General features: G+C 38.4%; 1 protein-coding gene and 3 long non-coding RNA genes across 5 annotated transcripts; 2 read left to right on the forward strand and 2 right to left on the reverse strand.

The window, feature by feature from the left end:
- Nucleotides 1–1,218: 1,218 nt before the first annotated feature.
- On the reverse strand, nucleotides 1,219–3,250 carry LOC149108276 (uncharacterized). Its single transcript, XR_016209113.1, has 2 exons — nucleotides 3,179–3,250; nucleotides 1,219–2,857 (listed from the first exon to the last, which is right to left on the reverse strand). It is a non-coding gene; the product is annotated as an uncharacterized LOC149108276 (long non-coding RNA).
- LOC149108277 (uncharacterized) lies at nucleotides 2,820–4,136 on the forward strand. Of its 2 annotated transcripts, XR_016209111.1 has the most exons (3): nucleotides 2,820–2,915; nucleotides 3,074–3,261; nucleotides 3,581–4,136. It is a non-coding gene; the product is annotated as an uncharacterized LOC149108277 (long non-coding RNA). The 2 variants fall into 2 exon arrangements; XR_016209110.1 differs by lacking the exon at nucleotides 3,581–4,136 and having other exon boundaries at nucleotides 3,074–3,306.
- LOC149108278 (uncharacterized) lies at nucleotides 3,698–7,344 on the forward strand. Its single transcript, XR_016209112.1, has 4 exons — nucleotides 3,698–3,873; nucleotides 5,024–5,200; nucleotides 5,548–5,629; nucleotides 6,155–7,344. It is a non-coding gene; the product is annotated as an uncharacterized LOC149108278 (long non-coding RNA).
- A 1,263-nt stretch (nucleotides 7,345–8,607) lies between these two features.
- On the reverse strand, nucleotides 8,608–25,291 carry LOC110044112 (electron transfer flavoprotein subunit alpha, mitochondrial-like). The gene is made up of 13 exons (XM_089296180.1): nucleotides 25,144–25,291; nucleotides 23,751–23,915; nucleotides 22,779–22,860; nucleotides 19,766–19,848; nucleotides 19,463–19,562; nucleotides 15,505–15,615; nucleotides 14,880–14,984; nucleotides 12,859–12,927; nucleotides 12,102–12,184; nucleotides 11,073–11,138; nucleotides 10,337–10,382; nucleotides 9,650–9,684; nucleotides 8,608–8,799 (listed from the first exon to the last, which is right to left on the reverse strand). The coding sequence occupies exons 1-13, from the start codon at nucleotides 25,183–25,185 to the stop codon at nucleotides 8,770–8,772; spliced, it is 1,017 nt and encodes a 338-aa protein (XP_089152306.1). The 5' UTR covers nucleotides 25,186–25,291; the 3' UTR covers nucleotides 8,608–8,769.
- Nucleotides 25,292–25,490: the final 199 nt, after the last annotated feature.

Below are 25,490 nucleotides of genomic sequence, written 5' to 3' on the forward strand. Positions count from 1 at the left end.
TAAGGGAGGAAAGGGGGCGGGAAAGCTAGAGGACGTTCGTTCACTCCTCGCACCAACTAATTGCGTTGGACTCAGGATCTAGCAGTGCAGGTTGGTGCGTTAGCAGGAATGCATCTCTCCACTTCGGGATATTAAAGGTTGACGCCAAAATGTCAGGTCAACCTGAGGAAATGCTCAGAGGTAGCCTGCAATGGGCTAGCAGTAGCATTACCTCTCGCTTGGAAACCGGGATAGCTTGCTCAACTGCAGTCTTCACCATTGTCAAACTTGGCATCAAATTTGGAACTTATAGGCAGAATGGCTTTTTTCATCACCAAACTCTAAGGTATTTTAAGTAAAATAAAAGTATACTGTACTATACTACTTGTTAGCAATCATTTTTGTACATCGACGTTTTTTCTTTTGTTCCACAGATGAGCTCGTTCAGCTCGCGAAATTATCCAGCTTGACAAGTGGGAACTTCTCCCCGAGCAAATAGAACACGATGGTTTACAAAGCAACACCAAAGAGACGAGTTGGAATAGAAGTGTTTGATACCGAAAAACAACTGAAGACCCAGGAGCCGTGCCAGGTGGTTGCAGTCAAAGAACTGCAAGGTAACTGCAGTCATCATGCAAAATCATGTATGAAATGACAAATCGTTACACAACTTGGGTAGGTCCAGTGTCTTTAAAATACACCTGAAAGAGTATTAAGAGCATGTCCACCAGAGGACCAGGCAGAGGTGATACATGACGTCTCACCGATTTCAGTGAAATTTGGCCAGATTGAAGGGCATACCCAATAACTCAAAAAGCCAAAACGGTTTCAAAATTGCAATTTTCCGGGGGGAGTTACACCACCCCCCTACTTTTTTCACATAAATTTCTTTAAATACTACAGTAAATGAGGGTAAAAGTAAGGGGCTCTTAAACCTGAGCAATTCATCCAATTCAATTGTGGCTATACATGAGTGTAGATTAGTCCTACATGAGTTATGTACGGGAGTTTCATGTAATTTGATTGATTACCTGTCAATCAATGTAAGCTAATAACTACCCATGTAAAATGGCATAGCAAAGTATGGTGATTTTGAGGCCAAATATCTCCTGTGGCCAAGTCCCTCCCAAAGAGATATCTATACCACGGTTCAGTTCCACCTTTGGTCTGTACGAATTATCAAAAAAAATTTTGGGACCTGCCATTTTTTGTCCGCAGATCGACCTCAAACCCTGCACATCTTGCACAAGATTTTAGTTTAATGACTGACATCGTAAAAGTTCCTGCATAAACCGCACCCGTAGATTAGCCATAACCCCAAGATGGAAGCTCAAATATTGAAAAGCAACGTAAAGACAATAAAGTTTGAAGTTCCAGTGAAGTTCTAATTGGTATAAAAACAAAGACAACCAAGTGCGGTTTCAGAACACTGATACAGCGGCTGTTGCGAGCCTTCAAATGCATTTAAAAGTCTTTAGACAACAAATTTTCACTTGTTATACCTTCTCGTCTTCCTAATTCACTCTTCCTAAACTTGAGATTTTCTCTTGATAACATTATCGCTTCGCCGGAACACTCCATGACATTGAACTTCGTACACCATATCGAAACGATACGAATTAGTGCTTAGTAGCCAAGCTTTGAAATGTGGAGAGGAGTCTGGGCATCACAACCCGTAATAGAGGGGCTACGACAAAACACTGACCCCTGGTCAACTGACCCCCTACTTACCCCCCTTACCGACCCCCTCTTAAATCCACTGGAAATAATAATTAAAGAAAAATATACATTAAGGCCGACTTACCCAAGGAAAAAATTATTTTTCAATACCGCACAGTGTTATTACGGATACACAACGTGTATGAGCCGAGCGATAATTTTCACGTGCGTTATATCGTTTGCACGTTCACTGAGAGACTTGAGAACATCACAGCATAAAACGAAAAAAAATAGTAGCATTTCCCCAAAACATTTGCGTTTCTGACGGGCAAAACAAATTGATTGAAAGGGGGAAATAAATTACCATTCCTACTGTAAACATTTTCACTGATGCGCCGAGGTTTCTTGCTTTGTTTACTTCTTGGCGCAAAGATAATTATGTGGCGTCACGAAATATCCCAGTTCATGTTTCACCGAGGTTTTTGAATAGTAAGTTCAAAAACGATTTGATGATCCTGAACTTGGAAAAAAGAAATTAACCCGACATTCCCTGAAAAAATTCAGAAAACTATTACTGCAATAAGCCGAGACAGAAAATTACGGACATTCATAGTTACTGTCCATTTTCAGCTTAAATAAAACACTTCTTCGCCTTGTTTATTTCAAAGTACCTTTCCTTTTTCTTTTTAACAGCATTTCTTAACGACTATTATTAAATATATTTTTGTGAAATTGTTCTTGAACTTATTGTTTAAAAACTTCAGCGAAACATGAACTGTGATGTTTCGTGCGCCAAATAATTACGTCTACACTGAAAAGTAAACAACTTTGTCTGCGATTGTAAGTGGGACCTTGGCACAACAAAGTCATTTTCTTCGTGACCTTTACGTTGTGAAAACAATGTCTAATTTTTCCTGTTCCTTTGCCTCGCACTGTGACTCTCACTGCGATATTTCATCCCAAGGAAACGAGCTTCTTCCTCTGAGCTCTTGCTAGAGATATAAGTGCTCATCTTCGACAAATCTCCGTATCCCAAACAAGCGTCTCTTCTGAGAAAGAACTAATTCTTGCACGCGTGGGGTTGTTTGATGAAGGCGGCCGTGACTTCACAATTTGTCCAAAACACCGGGATCAGTTAGGCGTCAAGTTCAAGGCCTCGATAAAATGTCAGCATCCACTCCATGGAAATCGTAAGGGTAAGAGGGAGAGGAGTGTTAACCTGCGAATGTCAAAGGAAATCAAGAATAAATGGAATGCTGTTGTCCCCGTTGGAGCAGGTAAACTGCTTTGTCTCTTTATCTTCGAATCCAGCTAAAGTACGAATTCCTACCTTGATTTGTTTTCAAGAATTATAAGCTCGATTACCAGTCGGTGTTCGAGAAAGCGGAGAAAATCTGGCCTTACAAATAAATGATGTCATATTCCATGAACACAGGTATTTCTAGAATTTGTCGTGGGAAACATCAAGCTACCATGAAATTCGTAGCAAATGCTTCACCGCCCCAGGAGCAGAGAGAGGAACAAAGTTCAGCAGACCTACCCATGGAGAAGGCTGACAGCACCATTGTTGATCCACAAGCGCACGTGCGATTCTTGTTACCACCGGAAGAACCATCAAGTGAGGTATTACACATGTGTACTCAGTTATCTATTAGTTTGTTATGGTAACACAAGAGTATTTTATACGTAGATACGGTTCCAAGAGATTTTCGAGTCGATTTTTGAAAGGAGAGTTTTGAAGAGGCAGATGAGGAAGACATGCCTTTGGTTACACAGCTCATTAAATGCAGAAGAGATGAGTATATGCCCAATTAGCGTTAAAATATTTAGTATTTGAGAATTATAATGCACTGTTGATCCTTTTTGATAAAATTATTAGCATTGTAAATAATTATCATTATTAGTTCTTCTAGTTTAGCTGCGACTGCTATCACTTTTACAGCAACATTTATCCATTGGATTATCCAACTACTCGTCTGTGTGAAGTTTTTGTCCTGCTGTAGTCGATCAAAGATCTTGATGGTACGTAGTATCCCTCGAAAGTAAATAGGTGTCTTCTTGTGTGTTGTGATGCCCAGACTCCTCTCCACATTTCAAAGCTTGGCTACTAAGCACTAATTCGTATCGTTTCGATATGGTGTACGAAGTTCAATGTCATGGAGTGTTCCGGCGAAGCGATAATGTTATCAAGAGAAAATCTCAAGTTTAGGAAGAGTGAATTAGGAAGACGAGAAGGTATAACAAGTGAAAATTTGTTGTCTAAAGACTTTTAAATGCATTTGAAGGCTCGCAACAGCCGCTGTATCAGTGTTCTGAAACCGCACTTGGTTGTCTTTGTTTTTATACCAATTAGAACTTCACTGGAACTTCAAACTTTATTGTCTTTACGTTGCTTTTCAATATTTGAGCTTCCATCTTGGGGTTATGGCTAATCTACGGGTGCGGTTTATGCAGGAACTTTTACGATGTCAGTCATTAAACTAAAATCTTGTGCAAGATGTGCAGGGTTTGAGGTCGATCTGCGGACAAAAAATGGCAGGTCCCAAAATTTTTTTTGATAATTCGTACAGACCAAAGGTGGAACTGAACCGTGGTATAGATATCTCTTTGGGAGGGACTTGGCCACAGGAGATATTTGGCCTCAAAATCAACATACTTTGCTATGCCATTTTACATGGGTAGTTATTAGCTTACATTGATTGACAGGTAATCAATCAAATTACATGAAACTACCGTACATAACTCATGTAGGACTAATCTACACTCATGTATAGCCACAATTGAATTGGATGAATTGCTCAGGTTTAAGAGCCCCCTACTTTTACCCTCATTTACTGTAGTATTTAAAGAAATTTATGTGAAAAAAGTAGGGGGGTGGTGTAACTCCCCCCGGAAAATTGCAATTTTGAAACCGTTTTGGCTTTTTGAGTTATTGGGTATGCCCTTCAATCTGGCCAAGTTTCACTGAAATCGGTGAGATGGCATGTATCACCTCTGCCTGGTCCTCTGGTGGACATGCTCTTAAATTCTCGGTGATCGTGCTTGGTCTTTTGCAATCAGATCGTAAGCTGTATCTCTCCAGTCTAAAGCTTAAGGTGACATTACGAACGACAAAACTGAGCCATTTCCCTTTATAGTGTGAATATGATTAAAACTAACCATCGGTCGCCTGTTTGTCTTTTCTTTTCATGTCCCGTTATCCCTAAATTAGACAGCAGATAGTCCTGAGCATGAAACGCAATTGAATTTCCTGTCGGAATGTACTCAGACCGTGACTGAAGCAAAGCCTAATATATGGCCGATTGACTTTTGAATCTGGTTTTAAAATCTTCTAATCGTAGTTAATAGGAATTTAACTGTATCATTTGCGTTAATATGATCCAAGCGAGGACCAAAAACAAGAGTTCTCTCGCAGGAGATAGAGCAGATGAAGCTGTTGGGTGTACACCAGAATATTGTATCCCTGGTTGGCTGTTGCACTTTTCAGGAGCACAAGTTCCTGGTGATAGAGTTCGTTCCTTTTGGTGATCTGTTGCAGTGGTTACGGCGCAGGAGACGATCGGTAAGATATTTTTCAAAGGAATATTTAAATGATTTGATGTTGCCTCAAGTGTTTGTTAGCAATGGATTTTACGGTAACTCTGTTTTAAAGGACAGTGGTGTAGTCCTTCACAAGATAGTTCGTGCTAATTATATGTGGCTCTTGCCAATCTATCAAAGTTCACAGTTTAACCTGCAGCCATAGGATTTTCAATGGCTAGATGTCTCTCAAGTGGGCAGTGTTGGGTTCTGAATATAACTAAATTTCCAGTCGATATTGTTCAGCCCTCATCTTGAAACTTAATTACTTCCACGTTTAGATCAACCTTGCTGGTAATTTATGACCTAATCATGTTCATTGTACTCTAGATCAATCGAAACCAAGGCACTGGAGGGTAACGAGGAGAAGAAATGTCATGAAGACAAGGAAATGTTCAATGCTCAAAAAGAAGTGAGTGAATGTGACCAAGTTCATGGAGGCGCCTTACATTAAACCCTATTCTGACGGCAGATATGTTTAGAACTTCAAGAATGTGAGTGGTGTGATGGAGTGGCGAATAAAAGTTCTGAGGCCTTTGAATCCACCAGTATGAAACACGGTACATGTTTCCTGTTAAAGCATGGATCGGAATTGAGGTCGAGAGGTTAATAAGGGACACAGAGCTAAAAAAGATTCACAAATTCATTAATAAAACCTAATAAATACTAATACAGTGTAATTAAAATTAGAATTGGTCTAGTTACAAAATGTCCTTATAAACAACCAATCATTGGCATAGCTTATCACAAGATTTACTGATGATACATTGCTGGGCGCGATCCAGGATGTAATACGTCACGTTTATTTCTTTTTCACATTATTTTGGATCTAGCCTTGTAATGTATTTCAAGTTGCCTTTGACAAATATTGTAGATTGATCGGGTTTGTTCCGCAATGCAGTTATTTAACTTTTTGTTATCTTCTTATCCATGATAGATATGAACTGATGTCTGAGTGCTGGAATGAAGATCCATCCTTTCGTCACAGTTTCTCGGAGTTGATTGACCGACTGGAGGTGTTCATGACGAGGAATGTACCATATTGTGACTTGGACAAACATGATGAGTCACGCTCCTACTACAACCTGCCCGCTAAAGCTGATGAACACAGCGGATAAGAAAGTGACAGAAAGGTCTACAGGATAATGCACTATGGACGAGAACTTTAAACTTTAAAAGACCATATTTAACTTTTTATAGGATAAAAACTAGCGACAAGTCAAAAACTGGTTAAAATTTTTGCATATGTCATTGAGTAAGACAATAGGACTAGATAAGACAATAGGACTATGTTAAAAACTTCAAACGGTCTAATTAATATAAAATATATTATAATCTGCGCTACAAACATAACTTTGTGCCGATGGTGTCAGACTGCTTGTTCAAAGTTGGCTTTTTAGGTCTGTTGTGCAAAGCATATCATAAATTAAGCATTGAAATTTAACTTGAAAAAGGAAAAAAAAAAGCCTATATATATAAACCAGACTTCAATCATAAACAGAACTAGTTGAGACAAGTCGAGCATCGTGCAGATAATAATTTTCCTTCAAAAGCTTCATCTAAAACAATTAAACCTTGTTCTCATCTTCAAACGACTCACACCGTTCAATGTTATTTAAGGAAGTTAATAAACGAGAAGACATAGACATAGCAATTTTTCTTGGACAATTCTGTTTGAAGGGGAAAGGCGCAATGAGGTTAACCCTATATGAAGCGTCAACCTGTGAGACAAGGCCAGACCACGACATTGGGAACTCTGGGCTCCTCAGGGGGTCTCATATAAAAATGTCAAGGATGCTCGTCGGAAAATTTGAATGCAACGCCTAAAGGAAACCAATCTGGGTGTGCCTCAGGCTTTATTTGACCCCTAAAAGATACCACTTAAAACGGAATTTAGAATACAGTCAAACCTGTATTAGGCGGACACCCTCGGGACCCATGCTAGTGTCCGCTTAATACAGGGTGTCCGTTGAAAACAGGTTACCTCAGAGTTCGTCTTAAATGGGTCATATCAATATTGGTCAGTATTGAAAGACCTTGAAAGAGACAAATAGCATTCTCGTGATCGATCTATAACTTAAATGACCGCTCTACTAAAACGTGGACAATAAAATCATGTACTTTTCGCAGTGTCCGTTTGCTACAGGTTTCTAACGATAAAAATGACCATAAAAGTCAAGTTTAAGGTGTCCTTGTCCGCTTAATAGGTGTCCGTTGAATACAGGTATTTTCTACAGTGAATGTGGGAAAAGAAAAATGGGACTTGCACTGCTGTCCGCTTAATAGAGGGTGTCCGTTTAATATGGGGTCCTCTTAATACAGGTTTGACTGTAGGCTCGATTACCAGCTGTTGTTCACGTAAGTAGATCGGACCTGGGAGACCGACGGAAATCGAGCCTAAAGTTTGTTATTATTTCTTCGAGTGCACCCTAAAAGCTACTTTCTTGACAGCTAAAAATAGTGGCGTTTCTTCATTAGCATCCTAAATGAGACCAGAATCTTTGATTGATACCCCTAAGCAAGGCGAAGAACATCCCCGATCTTTTCATACGGGAGTTCCCTCCTCCGGGTCCGTACCCTGCTTAATCTCTTTAGTAGATAAGTCTGTGGGTTCTTTGACGTCCCTTGCTAACCTTGCAACACTTGGACGTCTGAGTAATCATTTGCAGAGGTAATTACAAAGGAAGCACATTCTCCCGAGTGCTCCTGAGAAGTTTTGGACAAAAAGAAAAAAACTCCTGAAGAGGGAGAAGGTTCGGAAGTTAGAAAGGTTGCTAGCCCATGTTAGACTTCCCTTGTCTCAGCAGTTCTATCAAACATGTTATTTTAACATGAGCAAGGAAAGTTAATGCGTTTGTATGTCTTGATGTGCTAGTTGTGTACGATGAAGCAAAGAGAGTGTCAGGGGCAAAATCCTCAACTGATATAGCCCTCCAGGACTACTAACGAACCCGACACTAAACTAATTCTTGGCGTCACAAAACCAAGCCATACTAGTTCCCAGGGCTTTCTCTTGCTTTGCGCCAAGCATAGAGAGAACGCCAGGGACCGGTAGTTCAAAGTCCGATTAAGCTAACCCACGATTACCAAGAAGTTTGATTTCAATTTTGTAACTTTTTGGCGAGGTTTCTGTTTATATCGTTTGCCCATTAGTTTTGAGCTTGAATGAGTAATCTCAAACTACTCAAAACATACGCAATGAATACCATTTTTATGCAAGAAAAATTAATACTTTGGTTAACTTTTAATCCTGGGTTAGTGCTAACCGGTTTTGGAACAACCCTGCCCAGGAGACTAGACAGTCTTTGCGACTAATTCAAGGATGCGCCTCTTCAGCCACTGCCCGCCGAGAAACGCGTGACTACGAGTTACAAAGACAAACAAAAAATATGAACCAAATCGATAATTTATTCATCAAACCAAAAACCAAGCTTCAGCAGGCAATTCACCCTCACGAGACGCAAAATTAAGTATCATTGATCGACGCAGTGTCTTTACACGGCTGTACAGTGCTAATGTTGTGCTGCACAATATTACATGAAGTTTTTCTTCTCAGATCTTCTCTGTCATTTCAGGAACCGCCTGTAAGAATGAAGACGGAATTTTTTAAAAAGTTTTACTTTTAAAATATACTTTCCTCAGAAAATAACATACACCCATTTTATATTTAAGAATGTTGTTTTTTCTCCCTGAGGCTGAAAATTCTTATTTTTCTGTTGAGTTTAGGCTGAAAATATTACTAGATTATAGCATATGACATTCCTATTTTCGAATGTACTTGGTGTCTGGATGGTATTAACGTAATTTTGAAGCCAGCCTCCAGGCATTGAAAGCATGCTACGTCTTGCAGAAATGTTATTAGCATTGAACATACGGCTAGTGCTGTTTTTGTATCTTTCTGGCTACAGCGTATTTTGTCCTTAAGAGAAAGGAAGAATTTTATACGGTTTAGTTAAACATATATTTGTACTGTATTTACAAATTTTCAACACACAAAATTATTTGTGATCACGTCACTCCACCAAATCATCCTCTTGGGCCCGATCCACAGTTGAGTTTAAGTTCAATTTGGAATACACTTTGTTCAATTTATTACTCAATAGAGCGGTTTTCAATTGAGTGTCGGGTTTTGGTTTTGGTTTTACTACGGTTTGAGATTTGCTTAGTAGTCTAATTGGTGAGTAATTGGTTTGGTTTTGGTTTCACGACAGTCAAATGAAAACCGCGAGCTAACTTTCCTTCTATATAATTACGTGGTGGGCATTAGTTATTGCCTTCTGAATCCTCTATTTTCAGACACTGGTGATCAAAGCACCAGCGAATGTTTTCTTTTAAACACTAATCCCCCATTCTGATTGATGGCATACCTTCATGAATTACAAAATACATGCAGCTAGACCTTTAATATATACAATAGTCAGTTGTGACTTACTTTAAATAAATCAGCAACCAAGCCGTAATCAGCCACTGAAAGAAAGCAAAGAGGACAAGCTAAGAGGTGAGCACTCTTTCAGAATAGTAGAATGTGTGGCATAGCTGTTGCACAGCAGGGATTGGTGGGGTGGGGGTGGGGGTGGGGGTGGGGGGCAACCATGCACGACAGGTTAGGACCAGAGAAGGAACAAGTAGCCTGTGGAATGGACAGAGGAAGAAGAACCGTGTATAACAAAGTGGGCCTGAGTAACCTTGGTGAAATGACGAGGGAAGGGTAAGCTGTAAGTCTGAGCGAATTATTGCATTCCTTTGAGGGTCCCTCTCAACCAGTTTGCATTGCAGCTGTTTCTTATTGCTTATCATCCAGGCACTTTTTTCTTACTTGGGCACCATAGCTGTCCATGACAGATTTCGAGGTTGTTCGATTTGGCATTACACTTGGGTAATGAATACAGTCGACTCTAAACAGCACCTTAAATAAAGCCAAAGATTTCACAAAGAACCTTCAAGAGTAACTATTTTTGTATGCAACAAATGTGACAAGCAGTGAGGTGCTTGGTGCATACTACATAAAGGAGGCATTTGATTTAAAGCCAATTCTAAACAAATAATAAGAGGTTAAGATCGTTATTACAGTACTTGAAGTAACATATGCATACAGCAACAAACCATTAAGAAAACTTACCTTGGAAAATTGGAGCCTCAGGGTCCTTATTGATTGCAACAATAGTCTGCAACAAGAATTATAAAAGACAGAATGATGAATGATAATGTCAGTTAATGGCTAAGCTTTTAACAATATTTGAACAGTGTCTAATTTTTCCTCGCAATTTTGATACAAAGACCAGACATGGAGGTAATAAGAATTTATTCTCTAACTATGAAGCGACTAGGAGTACAAATTTTTTCTTCTTCTCCCCCCCTGGATGGGATGCTAGTCCATCACAGGGTTATCCCCAGCATTACATTCGCCGATACCCAGTTATACACCTGGGTGGGAAAAGGCACTGTGACGGTAAGGTGTATTGCCCAAGAACAAAACACAATGTCCTCAGCCAGGGCTCAGGCCTGGACTGCTCAATCTGGAGTCGAGCACACTAACCATGAAGCCACTGTGCCTCCCCAAAAAATTGACATACAGTATAACCCCAGCCTAGAGTGAATCATGAAGTAAGAGAATCTACTTTCTTAACCCTCCTTCCCCCCCCCCCCCCCAAAAAAAAAACATAATGATTATGGTGTAAGTTAATTCAGTTCCCGAGATGGAAAAGCATACAGTAAATGACATTACAATAATGATAATGCAGGGGAAATCTTTGGAAATCTTCAAAATAATGATCTTAGTTTGGAAGATCTCAAGTGGTGTCCCACAGAGTTCCTTTCGAAATATGAATTAAATGCTACCCCATGCTGCAACCCACCTTGCTGTCTTTCATGCCAGCTAAATGCTGGATGGCACCAGAAATACCCACTGCTATGTAGAGTTCCTGGGAAAAAAAGATTCAGAGAAATAACTTCAAAGAAGTTAGTTATCGAGGAAATACAGTGTAAACAACAAGGAAAAATGGAAACCGTTCTCATACACTTAGCAGTAGTGTACTCAATTTGCCAACAGGAAATAGAAAGAGGACCCATCTCTGATTTTTCTTGACAAGAATAGGTGGCTGTACACAGGTTACTTTTGACATTTTAAAACCCAGCTAAAGGAATAAAACTGCAGTTATACAGACATCATACAGGAATGCAGGTTCAAAGAACTGGAACAGCAAACAAGGGTTCTCCTAATGTGCATCTCTGGTAAATATCCATACCCATCCCAAGGAAGGTTATGGAAATTCTAAGGTGGAGGAAGGGGGAGGGGGGGGGGGGGGGGTGGGGTGGTTGTAAACCAAAATAAGTATAAAGATACCTGTAAATGGGAAATTCCAGGGGGTATGAGGGGGTTTTGAAAACCAACATTAATTTAATCTAAATGGCAATTTCCACAGGGTGGGGTGTGGGTTTAATTAAGAAACCTTTCTATGGAAGGGTTATGGATATTTTCACTAACAACGCAATCACTGATACCAAATATGAACGAAATTCATGTGAATGCGAATGAGTCAGTGAGGTCACAAAACATTAAAAAGTTTGTTTACTATAACAGAGAATTTACAGCTCCAGTGTTTTCTTTTCTTGAATCAAAATTGAGTCATTTCATGCTAACTTTACCTCACGGAGAAACAACGACAACATGATTAAGTGCAAATTCTGGGAGAAATGTATACTCGGAAAAAATGTGAGTCCCAGAATGGGATTTAAACCCACGACCCTTTGTGATCTAGTCGAATGCTCTAACCACTGAGCTACTGGAGACTCTATGGTGAGCAAGGGTAAACATTTCTCCCAGAATTTACACTTAATAACTTTAACTCAGCTGTTGGATTTTCTCTGTAGCCTAATGAACTTACAGGAGCCACCATCTTGCCTGTCTGTCCAACCTGCATGTCATTTGGTACAAATCCAGCATCCACAGCTGCTCTTGAGGCACCCACTGTAAAGAATAACAACTTCACGTACTGTACCAGAGTCATGCCCACAGGCCTGAGAAAATGGTTGTCTCTCACAGAATTCTTGTTTTTGTCTTTTGTACATGAATGTTTACAAGCAAAATATCTTGAACTGGATTACTTTTTGTAGATATTGGAGGGTTGGGCAGACTTATCCATTACCTTTAACATTATTCATAACCCATACACTGCACCTGTATTACTTTCTTCTAAGTTCTTTGCAAGATAACAGGTTCTTATTTTTCCAAGTTAATTCAGATTTTGTTATATCGAGGGCAATAGTAGATTTGCACCATATTGTCATTTGACTACAACTATGAAATAAAATAAATAACCAAGGTAATACAACTTTACAGATTAATACAGGTGATATGTGCTGGATAAAATTTGTGCAATTACTTGGAAGCAAGTGAACAAGGAAGCGCCTTGCTGGTGTGTTCAAGATCAAGGATTTAACTCACATCAGAGTTAAATATTAATGTAGAATTTTAGGACAACAACGTATCTTTATCATATCATAAAATTGGGACAGAGGAAAAATCTGAGTCCCAGACAAGATTTGAACCCACATGACCTCCCAGACACTGGGTGGGTGCTTACAATTCCATGGACTTTCTAAAAAATTCCAGCTCTTAAAATTCTTCAATTTTCCTCTTACCTGCAGCATTGAACTTTTCAGCAAGCTTATAAAGTAGTTCGAAATTATCTCCACTTTTCAATCCTCTCCCTATTATGGAGATAATAATGAAAATCATTATTCAAAATGCCACTGTACCACTAAATTGTACATGGTAATGTACAACTAATTAGTCATGTTCTTGTTTGTTAAAATTACACCAAACAAAATAGAATGTGATGGAATGAAACAGAATAGAGCATATAATTATATTAAATAATTTAGGTATTATTACATTCATATACTACACTGTGCATTAATAGTTAACAATTATTCACCGAAGTGGAGGTAAATATCCATCACTTTCACCAACACTATATAGTATAGTAATAAACACTATATAATATAGTATATAGTGTAGTATATACCACACCAGCTGAATAAATAGCGGACCAAAACTTTATTTTATGTGTGACAAGCGGTCAGAAATTTTAAAATTTCTCGCCCCGGCTGCTTGAAGGTGAATAGTACTTGCTAATCACCTCAAAGTTTACCAATCAGAGTGTGCGAAAACCACTATTCACTTGTGTGGTATATGCTAAAATATAATACAATTAACAATACACTATAACAGAAGCAAAGCAAAGAGAAGAGAAGAGAAGAGAAGAGAAGGAAAGAAAAAAATAGGTCCGCAATGCGTACTTGTGAGCTTATGCTTAGTTTTATTCCACTCGGTTGGAGTTTGTTTTTAAAAGTCAGTGTCTGGGAGTTCAACTGCTATAAGTGAGAAGGCAATCACTACAAAGATAAAGGAGTTACTTTGAAACTGGAGACATGGTACTCGTTGTAGAAAACTTGTGGCCCTTTGGTTGCATACTCGAAGTAAACCCAAACAAGAGAGACAGGCTAAAAACCAAGTCCGCAGTCCTGGAACATCCCATCTACAAGATCATTCTTCTAGAGGTTCCTAGACTCCATGAAAGCAGCTAAACATTGTTGAACTTAATGTCCTCAATAGATTGTGAGCAGCTTCTCTTTTGCTCAGAAATCCCTGAGGAAGAACAAACCGTGATCAAGACAGGCGAACTACATGCAACGTGACCTAGGACAATGAAGGAATTTGACACGGAAAATCCCTTGAACTTTGAAGGTGACCATTACCAAGTAGACCAAAGAAGTTACGGAATATATTTATTTTTCTTGAAAAAAAAAAATTCTGTGAGATACATTTGGATGAATGTTATGTCATGTTTTGATGTTAACTCAGCACGAATTCAAAACATAAACAAAAGAACAAGCTTAAATTTTGGCCTGTAAGCAATTTTAAAGCTCCCATCCGATTTGCGTTCATGAAAATCTTCTCGCTCACCCAAAGGGAAATTTGCTTTGGTTTGCAAAATTTCATAATTTGGGCTCTGCATCAATGCTAAGTTCTGTTTGTTAATTTCAATTTACTGTCAATGAACTCAGACCACAGGGGACTCAAATAGCATAATCATTTACATTCATGTAAACATTCTCATGTTAAATGTGACTTCTGTTTCCATTCATTTAACCTGCTAACCAGGCAATTCAAATTCAAAAAACTGCACAACTTTCAGAAATTTTCCACGAAAAGAACACATCGCAACGCTTTTCATTGCAAATAACTTTATTTCACTGAACACCTTAGCGTGAAAAACACAAACACTGCACACCAAAGGGTTTGAGATCACCACAACACTGCAAGTTGGGTTGCCCAAGTTGCCATTTTGTAAATGTGACAATCCCACTTTGTCTCCAGTCTTCACTATCTTCATTGACTATTAACTCTCATTAAGGGAGAGATTCTCAGGTTTCATAGAGTCCTCAAACCGTCAACATGCACGGTGACTATATGAGATTATGCGATAATATTGCATTATCTCACAAAAAAGAAAATGAGAGAAGAGAAGGGTAGAGAAGAGAAAAGAGGAGGGCAGAATAGAATGGAACAGAACAGACCAGTGTACAGCTGTATGACATGCAATGACGAGAGTGAAGTTGTACTTTCTAGGTCTTTAATATAGATCTCATTGTCACACCTCCAGACACAACCACTTTGGCACTTGTTAACTCTGGTCTGTCACTGACATTCAGCTCTTCCCCGACCCATGATGACAGATCATTACCGGTTTCTGCTGCTGGTGCTGTGAGGCAGAGAATAATCACAAATAAAGTTATAACAAATCAGTGTTCTTACCAGGAATTTGCCTTGGGGGGTCCCATAATCCATTCTTGACTAGGGTACAAAAAAAATCAACAGGGTGCCAAGATCGTAATCAAACTGGAACATTGCGATTCTTCATATATGTATTTTGATGCAAAGTCAAGAGAGGCAATTACAAATTCAAAGAAACTGAACATAAGTAGTTTTGCACATATATGGTAGTCTAATTTTTAATTTCTTTGGTATTGAAAACAGCTCACCAAATTGGGGACTTTTATGTCATTTTAGTCACCTTATTTCCTTTCACTCACTCTTGGTGACCAAAATGGTCCCAGCTTGGAGCCTTGCCCTAACAGTTTGCCAGTATCAAGATCATTGTCAGAGATAGTGCCAATCCTAAAACCACTTGGGCTGCCACTAACTGGAGTTCAGGGTACTAATCATTTGTGCATTTCACACAACAAAAGTTATGTACTATACTATATCCTTAATTCCTTTACCATTTTCACTGGCAGCTCCACCACCAGATGTCTTTGCAGCCTCAAAAGCCGTCCCTCTGACAGTGAATATCTTTATGTTATCATTACATTTACAAGTCATAACAGCATTGCCTGGAAAAAATAATTACAGCAATAGGGTAATCACCATGCTGTCAAATGCTATCTGTTTCAAGGATGACAACAATTATAGATGATTTATTTTACTTAGTGTCCAAAACCTTCACACCCTCAGGGATTGGGAAGGCCATGTGCCACGCGCATATGGTGCATAAAGCTACGAAATGACGCACTATATAGTACCCACCATGGCCTGCGATGCAACCTAGCCGTGAAACCGCTATTTTGTGGAAATGATTTTCATTTGTGAAATTTTCAGTGTAATCATGAATAAACACGCAAGAAATCACAATGCCTATGCTCTTTAATTGACGTTATAAAAGCGTCCATTTTGTTTTCATCCCCAGATCCCTTACTCTGACTCTACCCACAAATGAGGCTTTTGCTCAATCCATGTGCTTTCTGTTTTCAATGATAGAATTGGCTGATTTGAATATGTTTTGCATGCTGTAATTAGCCAAATATGCTTCCAAAAGCAAAAGTTTCAAAATTGGAAATGTCTCAGAGATTGCTGCCGTTTTGTACTATGAACATGGAGTCCCCCACAACAATAATTGTGATCCTGAAAACAACGACCAAGACGAAGCTTCCAAGCTGTCTAGTTCTGAGGACCAACAACATTTTTGGTTAACGTTTCATTAACTGTTAGAGAGCTACAGGTGTGTTATGTACAGTTCATACATAACTCAAGTTTTAAATTGAAGGGGTGAGTGCAAAACCATGCTAAGTGACGATTTAGGTGAAAAAAAAATTTTCATGAAAGGGCTTGAATTTTTGCATGTGGTCTTCAAAGTAATAGAAAAACGCGGCCCTGTATTTCTGTCGCTGGTTTTTGCTTCGTTTTCGAGTTATAACGTATGCAAAAATACTTGGCTTTTCCTAGCCATGTCTTTAGGAGTTTATTTGTTGAACAGCAAACAGGCAGACTGTTTATAGTGTATGAAGTCAAAATCAAATCTCACAGCATATATAGAGTGGAAATCTGGGAACAGATTGTTTACATTGGTTATTGTGACGTGAACACAACATGTGAATCGATCGAGCGCCAAACTAACATCCAACAATTTAAAAAGAGATGTGCCGCATTAGACCTCTGTCAACTAATATCTTAAGCATTGTTTAAAAGTACCTTGTATGCCTGCCTGGTGGTTGAGAGGCATCATAAAGACTCGATAAACCCATAAGTCATCAGCACGTTTTAAAGAATCAAAATGTGTTCTGAAACTTCGAAGGCAGCTGATATACCGTAATCGTGTTATCAGCATTCGAAGTCAGATCGAGTAAGGCAGCAAAGTCCAAGAGCAGTTCTTGCCCAAGAAAAATACCCTCTGGTGAGTCGTGGCCCAATTGCCAAGCGTTGCTAGCATCAAAGTTTGGTAAGCGAGAACTGGTTTTAGACTTATAAAATTTGTCTTGTATCGACCACCATGTTTCCCGCACACGAGGTGTAAAGACCCTTCCCGGCATGCATTGCGATCACGTTCTGTGGACGTTTCTCGAACTGGTAACTAGATTGTTTAAACATAATAATGGCCAACAAGTAGCGATTGATCGTAACATAGATCTGTGATCCAGGTTGCGTTGATTTTATTTCAAATCGGCATGATTTGTAGCGTTGTGAGCTTCTGGGATCAGTGGACATGCAGATGTATGGAGACCCGTACGTTGTGCAGAAGGGTTAATCTGTTAATCTGTCAGCCCTATTTATGGCACGTTTTCACGTGAAATCAACATCATTGAGCTTATAAGTTGCGGGAAATTACCATTTTGCTGATTTCTAAGTGAAACTAACATCCTTGCCGTCAAGCGTTAATGTGAAATCAACATTTTAACCTATTTAGACCTGAAATCAAGATCATTGAGCTTATGCGCTGCGTGAAATTGACTTTTGCTGGTTTCTAAGTGAAACCAACATCCTTGCCGTCATGTGTTAACGTGAAATCATCATTTTAACCTATTTAGACCTGAAATCAACATCACTGAGCTTATGTGCTGCGTGAAATTGACATTTTGCTGGTTTCTAAGTGAAACCAACATCCTTGCCGTCATGCGTTAACGTGAAATCAACATTTTAACCTATTTAGACCTGAAATCGAGATCATTGAGCTTATGCGCTGCGTGAAATTGACATTTTGCTGGTTTCTAAGTGAAACCAACATCCTTGCCGTCACATGTTAACGTGAAATCAACATTTTAACCTATTTAGACCTGAAATCGAGATCATTGAGCTTATGCGCTGCGTGAAATTGACATTTAGCTGGTTTCTGAGTGAAATCAACATCCTTGCCGTCACGCGTTAACGTGAAATCAACATATAAACCTATTTAGACCTGAAATCAACATCATTGAGCTTATACGTTGCACAAAATTGACATTTTGCTGGTTTCTAAGAGAAATCAACCTCCTTGCCATCATGTGTTAACGTGAAATCAACATTTAAACCTTTTTTGACCTAAAATCAACATTTTTGAGCTTATACGTTGCGTGAAATTGACATTTTGCTGCTTTCTAAGTGAAATCAAAGTCCTTGCAGTCGCGGCGGGCCGATCCTTTGTTATGATAAACCGAGGCGAGACTTTGACTTATAAGAAAGGCTTGGCTTTGTTATTATAACAAAGGATCGGCTCTGTTTATCATAACAAAGGCCCAGCTTCGTTTATTTGAAGGCCTCGGCGGGACAAGGGCGTTAGTATTTTAATCAAAAGTGAACTTTGTCGAAAACGCTCCAAATTTCACATGCAGTTTTGTTTAGGTATGTTTAGCAATGTCCCGTGGTTTTTCCGCTAAGCTTCGCTTCATTTTCGAGATAGTGCGTATGCAAAAAAACCACTTGGTTTTCCTAGCGGTGTCTTTATAAACGAAGCAAAAACCAGTGGGAAAAACACAGCACCATGTTTTTCTATTACATTGAAGACCACAAGCAAAAATTCAAGCCCTTTTGCAAAAATTTTTTTTTCACCCAAATCGTCACTTAGCATGGTTTTGCACTCACCCCTTCAATTGTAAATGCAACTTTACTTGTATCTCTAAATCAAAAACTGAGCATGTCTGAGTGATGTTGAAGTCAGACTACTCCATGTGTTAAGTTCAATCAGTTCCAGTTCAGTATGTATAGTTTAACCTCAGTGAAAGGTTATAAAATTTGTATTAGCTATATTCTGTGACTGCACACTTAAATCAAGCTTGAAGTCCGGTAAAAAGTGTAAAACAATAGCAATCAAGAACTACGTATTGTTTGTCAAATTTTTTTTTGTGGCCCATTTATTTACCTTAATGGTCCAAAATTTTTGTAAATGGCCCATAACTTTCCAATGCCATGGGCCATAGGCTCATTTGCTTGTTTTGCCTTCCCGATCCCTGTACCCTTAACAAGCACACCCTTTACAAAGGCTATCTGTAGCCTTGTGAGATGGCTTTTGAACACAAAAACTACTTAGTACAATCCTGAACAGAACTTGTCGTAAGAAACAAGACAAGAAAATGAGCAATCATTTGAAGCTTTCCAAACATCAATTGATGCTTAAATTCATTTGATGCTTGTGTCTTGAAATTTTGTCCAAGATTGTAAAATCTTGATAAGAAGCTTTTTTCCCACCAAAACTTGCACTCAGTAAATGAACTTGACCAGGCTGTTTGGCTTACTTTTATTATAACTATTTAGTACCCAAGCAGTTAAGTTGCATCCTCTCTTAGGTTCTCCATGAAACCAAAACCATACTTCCCACTGGTTATTATCAGGAAGCCTATTCTCATCTAGGTACATGTATTCATAAATTTGTGATATAAAATCAAAATCTCATAACTCATGCAAAAATTATATTCTAATCAGTTCTTTTGTCACCTGCATAAATTGTCCTGACAAATGTATCCTCTGACTGAATCTCTATGACATCCTGCAGAGGTGCAACATCCAAAAGTGCAGCTACACGAGGAAGCACATTCTACAAGAAGGTCCATAATTTGGTTATAAACAAAGTGAGTTTTACTTGAAATAACATAACCTTCCGTTTGTAACATTGTAAAAACAAAGATAGAGAAAGATAGTTCAAAAAGCTCACTACACATATATGTACTGGTAGTTTACTGTCTGATAACTTTGAGGAACTAGTAAGGTTAAATAAAGAAAAAATATTAAGTACAGTACCTTTCCCATAGCTGTTGAACCAGCAGTTATGTGAGAGAAGTTGAATTGCTTTTGGGTTCCAACAATCAGTGGAGCTAGTACCTCTGTCCAAAGCAAAAATTGAGTTTTAGATTAGAACTGTATTACAAGCTATATCTTAAATTCTACACAATTTCACAAATTGATGTCAGGTTTTCATGCGTCCGTCCTGTTATTGATCATAAATTTTACCATAACATTGCCAAAGTACTGTAGCTCTGGATCCGCTGAGGTGATAGCCAAGTGGATCTGCAGACTACTTTGACATTCATTGTCAATAGCAGGACAGACTAAAGAAAAACTGACATCAATTTTTTTTTACGATAACAAAATAATTGTCAAATTGTCCACTCTCGCTTGTTGATGCATCGCATTAATTATAAATTCATGAGTCTGTCTGCTAATTGACCATGAAAATAAGCCAATGAGCAAGAAAGAATTTCTGCAGTGTAATTCTCCCCTCACTGATAAAACTCATCCTGTTCCATGCACAAGGTTTGTCACACTTAAACTGTAGTTACATGATTGTAAATATACATTTGTAACTCTCTTGAGTCTTCTGCATCTTAAGGGTGAGCCAAAGGTCACACATGTAGACACTGCAGGTTTGACTACTGGTCCTGGTGGATGGATAATGCTATCCACTGGCTTCATGTAAATAACCATCCAGTGGATAGAGTAGCTTGAATTCTAGATATTCGTCCACTAAATAGCAGTTTATTTAGTGGATGAATACATGAAGTTAGTGGTATACCAAGTGATAACAAATTGACAAAAATGATATCTCACATGTGAGGATATCATTTTTGATAACATTTTTGTCCCTTTAACTGCACTTACATTTGTTAGTGTATGATCAAAGTCTCCATAAAGCGACTTAAGGATTTTGTAATTTCGAACCCACTGACTACATGTCTATCACTTAAAAAATGCCATCTCATTGTGACAACTAAAACCATGTGATTAACTTCTAGTTAGGACTTACAGTACCGGTCAAAGGGACTGCAGCATTACACGCGCGTTAAGCGTGTGTACTACACGCACATTTCACACAGTGTTCACGCACCTTACACGAACCTTACACACAAATACACGAAAATGCATGTAATTACACGCGTGTAACTACATGCAGTAAACGTGATATTGTGTGTAAAATTACTCACAGTCTTTCAACTGGAACTCACTAAGTGCATGTAATAAGAACGAAGTATTAAAAGTGCGTGTAATGAAAATGAAACATTTACCGAGTAACATTTACCGAGTAACATTTACCATACTGGACTGCACAGCGATACAGTTTAGTCTTTCGCCTTCTTGCTTCTGGTCGTCAAACATTTCCGATAGAATTGACAAGTATCCTTAAACTGGCTTACCACTTTACAGTAAAAGTATTTTTCCGTTGTAGTTTCAACAAGTGGCACCAGCGGAGCACAGGCATGCTTAAGCTAGAATTCACTGAGATAACAGAACATAAAAATACAATGCCGCTTTCATTTTTAAATTACACGAATCAGTGTACTTTAAATCAATCCGAAGATTCATTAAAAATATTTTGTACTCCAAAGCGTTTGGAGTTAACCGGTGTTCAAAAGCTTTTCCCGTTGTGTTTTTTTCTTTTCGTGAGAAACAACAAGGGCGCCAGCGACTGACGAACTGAGGCTTGACGGACATGAAATAACAGCAAAACACAATATTTTGCTTGAGATTTTCAGTTAATTTTTAAACATCAGTTATCCTTCTTTAAGTTTAAAAAGCCTTTGAAGATTCGTCATTAATAGCTCAGAAGCGAATGTTCTCTATCTGAAAACAAGATAAAAATGAAATTTGATCTGTTTCTTGAAACACGTTGCCTAGGATGTGACCAAAATCTACCCCAGGCGAAATCCTGTGCAGTGTGAGAGTTGTTTTGAAATTAGTTACTGCTTCATTTCATTCTATACGCGAATACATATACAGACATGCAACGATCTGTCAACCAGACTTAACCCACGGTAGTCTGAGTGAAATGTACTGTAATTTAAGCCAAATAATCAAACGAACCGGGTGTAAACATTGCAGGTTTACACACGAATCTGATGAATTGAAAATTAACAAATTTGCTTAGATTTTGTTAAATTTTTTTTCGATTTTTCGCTGTTTAAGATTAAGAGAGAATCCGCGAGTTTCTGTTTGAATCCCTATTTCATTGTTATCGAAGGAACAGGAGTTCAAAATGACATTTCTTGCATGGGTAAACATTACGTTGCGACGTATGTCATACGTGTTTTAAGGTAAATGAAAGCTCAGAGATCTTTAAGAATTAAGCTTTGATGTTAAGCAGAAGTGCGTACTGCTACAGATTAAGAAAGAGTATTTGTTTGATAGGTGCTCGAGCTAGTCCAGTAATTTAGCAGTGCTTGTCGGCTTTTAAATTTACTTTTTGTTGTGAACATTGAAAGTCGTGTGTTTCAAATACAAGTTCGTAGTGGCTTTTTGTTTTGCAAAATACATGCAACTGCGTGTATGAATAACAAAGGTTTCTTGCTCCAATTAAAATACACACATTTGCATAAAATTACACGCAAATGCATGTAACTACCAGATCAGTAAATTTTACACGTGTGTAATTACATGCACCTTACATGTACCGTCCACGAATACTACGTGCAGACTACACGCATTTTATGCATGTGTAGGTGCTACAATCCCTTTGACCGGTACTGTATGGTGTTCAGTAAAGTAAATAGTGACTTTGGCATTAAATAAATGCTGTCTATGTGTCTGAAAAAAAAAAAAAATTGATAGGTCCATCTCTTTTTTGTTTGGGTTCCTGAAAATGCTCAGTGCTGCCTACTACAAAACATTCTCCGTCTACTTCAAATTTTTGGAAGAACCCTGGAGAGATCTCACATTTTCCCAGGTAGCTTGTGCCATTTATGGATAATTACTGCAACATTCTCAAAATGTTACTCCCCCTAAAAAGTAAAATGCGTGACAATTAGATTTTCTTGATTACCTGGTAAGAATCCTTTGTAAGCTTCATGCTCAGCTACAAGAATCTTACTCAGTCCCTCGACCTTGCTCAGTTCTTCAACTACCTAATTAACAAAGTTGGACATTAAGTTTGCTACAGACAGCTCACTATAACAGTCAATTAAAGGTCTGGAACCAGATAAATCAAATGATGAAAATTACTAGTAACAAGGTTTCCTCCTTTTATATATTCTAGCTACAGAAAAATTTAATAACTTAATAACTTACAGTATATATTAAATAATAACTTTATTAATGTGTCAATAAGATTTAGCACTGCTGCTCATTGGGGACACCAAAATTAGTCAGTAAATTGTAAAAACTAATTACAATATGATGATGACAATAAAACTAAATGTACAAAAATAAGAAATACACGTAATTATTATTATTAATAATGATAATACTGTAACAAAACTAGCAAAACTAAGTGGATATTACTATATATGATAAGAATAATTAACCCCAAGCATAAATGACATTTACATTCACTTGTAGTTTAAGGAACTCAAGTCTTTATTTATCTTTTTTCATGGGCACCCATATTCACCGTGGGCACTTAAACTACAGGAATGTCGTCTCTTTCATGGACAATCAGTTTAGCCATTTTTCCGTGGTCCACAAGTACTGAACACAGTGGGGTTAAGGAGAAGGGAGAAATGGGATCTAACTTCTCACCTCCCAGCCATTTTTTATCCTGTCCAGGTCCTGTTCCTTCATTAGTGGTTCTTACTCCTTGAGATCAGTTCCAAACTGACCTACAATATCACAGATTAACCCTTTTCCCATTCTCCCCTCTCATCACCTACATGTTACAATGTACATGTATGTTAAAAAAAAGTTCACTACTTTCATTCACTTACATGTATGTAGTTTTAAAACCTACTTCCACCAATCTCTCCGTCTCTAGGCTACCTCCTGTCAGTGTGCACCCAGCCCCTCCACAGTTACTAACCTTGCCACAGCTGGTTCCAGCAACCAGTGCCGATACATCACCACCAAGTTTATTAGCCGCTGTGATGGCACTCAGAGTTATAGGACCTACAGAGCTGTTATCATGTTCAGCAACAACTAGAGTGGATGCACATCTGCCAGAGATTAGACATCGCAAAGAGCTTCCCTATGTTATTGTTAGAAAAGAAATGTCAACAGGTAGATTTGACATACATATAGACATGTGCTTTCTCTTTGCAAGCTGATTTCTCCCCCACCCTACTAAATAACTTGATCAATTAAGCTTGACTCTGAGCTATTTTATGACAATTAACCAAAAATTGCACAAAGTTAATCAGAACTCAATGCATCACTCATTCAGTCATTTGAGTTTTGGGGGACAATCAACTCACATCAATTTTTGCCAGCCAGTAGAAGGTAATAATAATGGGTTATTGACCAAGCGTGAGGTCAAAATGGCTGGATATTGGCTAAGTTCTTTAAATTATGCATGCTTATGGACTGAGTTAGAGTGAAGGTCCATAACCAAGCAATAAAAGAAAGAGTCCAATATTCAGCCATCTTGACCCAACAACCTTGGTCAATAAAGGATTTATTATATGGGATAAAGAATAAATTTTTCTTGCAGGACACAGCACATAATCCCAAGTAGGCAAGATAGTGCCATCTTGCCCGCTTGGATAGCCAATCACAGCGCAAGATTTCGATCATCTTACCCACTCAGAGCTACATGTAGCCATACAATACAATAACTTATGTTATTATACTTTGTAGAGACCCTGTCTTCTCATTAGCTAAAAGCCTACAGTTAATTCTGGGGAACAGCACAACCTACAGATTAGCGAATAATCTGTAGGTTATGCGTACAATGCATGATTTCCAACTGCGTTCTGTGCGATAATGCATTTGTCGTTATTTTCTTTAAAACAATGTATAATAAAACAATTATTAGATTCGGTTTTTGTGACATCTCAAATAATCAAGGTCTCGGTTAGTATTATTAGCCTCTGCCTTCGGCTTCAACTGATAACACTTACCTCGACCTTGATTATCCCGGATATCACAAAAACCTCATCCAATAATTGTTTATTATTGAGTTGGGACAAAAAATGCACCAAAACATGCCCGTGTAAATGGGCCTTCCTTATCATCCCTTTTGAACCAAAGGATCAGCTTTAAATTTCTGTGCGGGTTTGTAGTATCAGATTGAATGTAAATTGCACTGGAACGTTACATCTCTAGTATTTGCTTTCACAAATTGGATGCGCTATTTCGTGAGTTTAGAGACCGTAAACAGACACGCGCACGGATTTCAACTTCTGTCAAACATTTCCCACTTTGATGCCGATTTTCTACGAAATAGTATAATTCCAAATACACTTAAAAATACTCACAGGTCTCCCTAGAGCCCTGGAAAGAGTTCCTATTCTGATCATTTGAGCCCTTGCCTGTGATTTCTTGGTTTAACAGCGAGCGCAATTCAAGTCCTGTTGAGTTTTAGTCGACGTTTCTGTGGGTTTCGTTATCGGTTATGCAAGATGTCCTTTAGGGCATGCGCAGCATCCAGGCTCTTCGCAAAATTGTGGTCACGCAACATTTTAGTACGGTTTTCTGGGCTTTTCCTTTCTCCTTTAGTCTTATAAAACACTGAAGAAAAAAAAAACTAAGATTTACTCTTACTTTATAACTGAAATATACGTATGTTGATTTTTGACAGAAAACTGACTCAAAACTGACGTTT

This window comes from Orbicella faveolata, unplaced genomic scaffold, assembly GCF_042242905.1.
Source record: "Orbicella faveolata isolate gen_17 unplaced genomic scaffold, um_ofav_v1 contig_26, whole genome shotgun sequence".
NCBI lineage: Eukaryota > Metazoa > Cnidaria > Anthozoa > Scleractinia > Merulinidae > Orbicella > Orbicella faveolata.

Bases quoted from the DNA above. Each gene is read 5' to 3' on its own strand.
- LOC110044112 (XM_089296180.1), bottom strand. From the start codon at position 25,185: ATGATCAGAATAGGAACTCTTTCCAGGGCTCTAGGGAGACCT. The intron at 22,861-23,750 runs GTTAGTAACTGT...TTTGTTAATTAG, and splicing joins CTGGAACCAGCTGTGGCAAG to GTAGTTGAAGAACTGAGCAA. The intron at 15,616-19,462 runs GTGACAAAAGAA...TATTTTTTCCAG, and splicing joins TGTCAGGACAATTTATGCAG to GCAATGCTGTTATGACTTGT.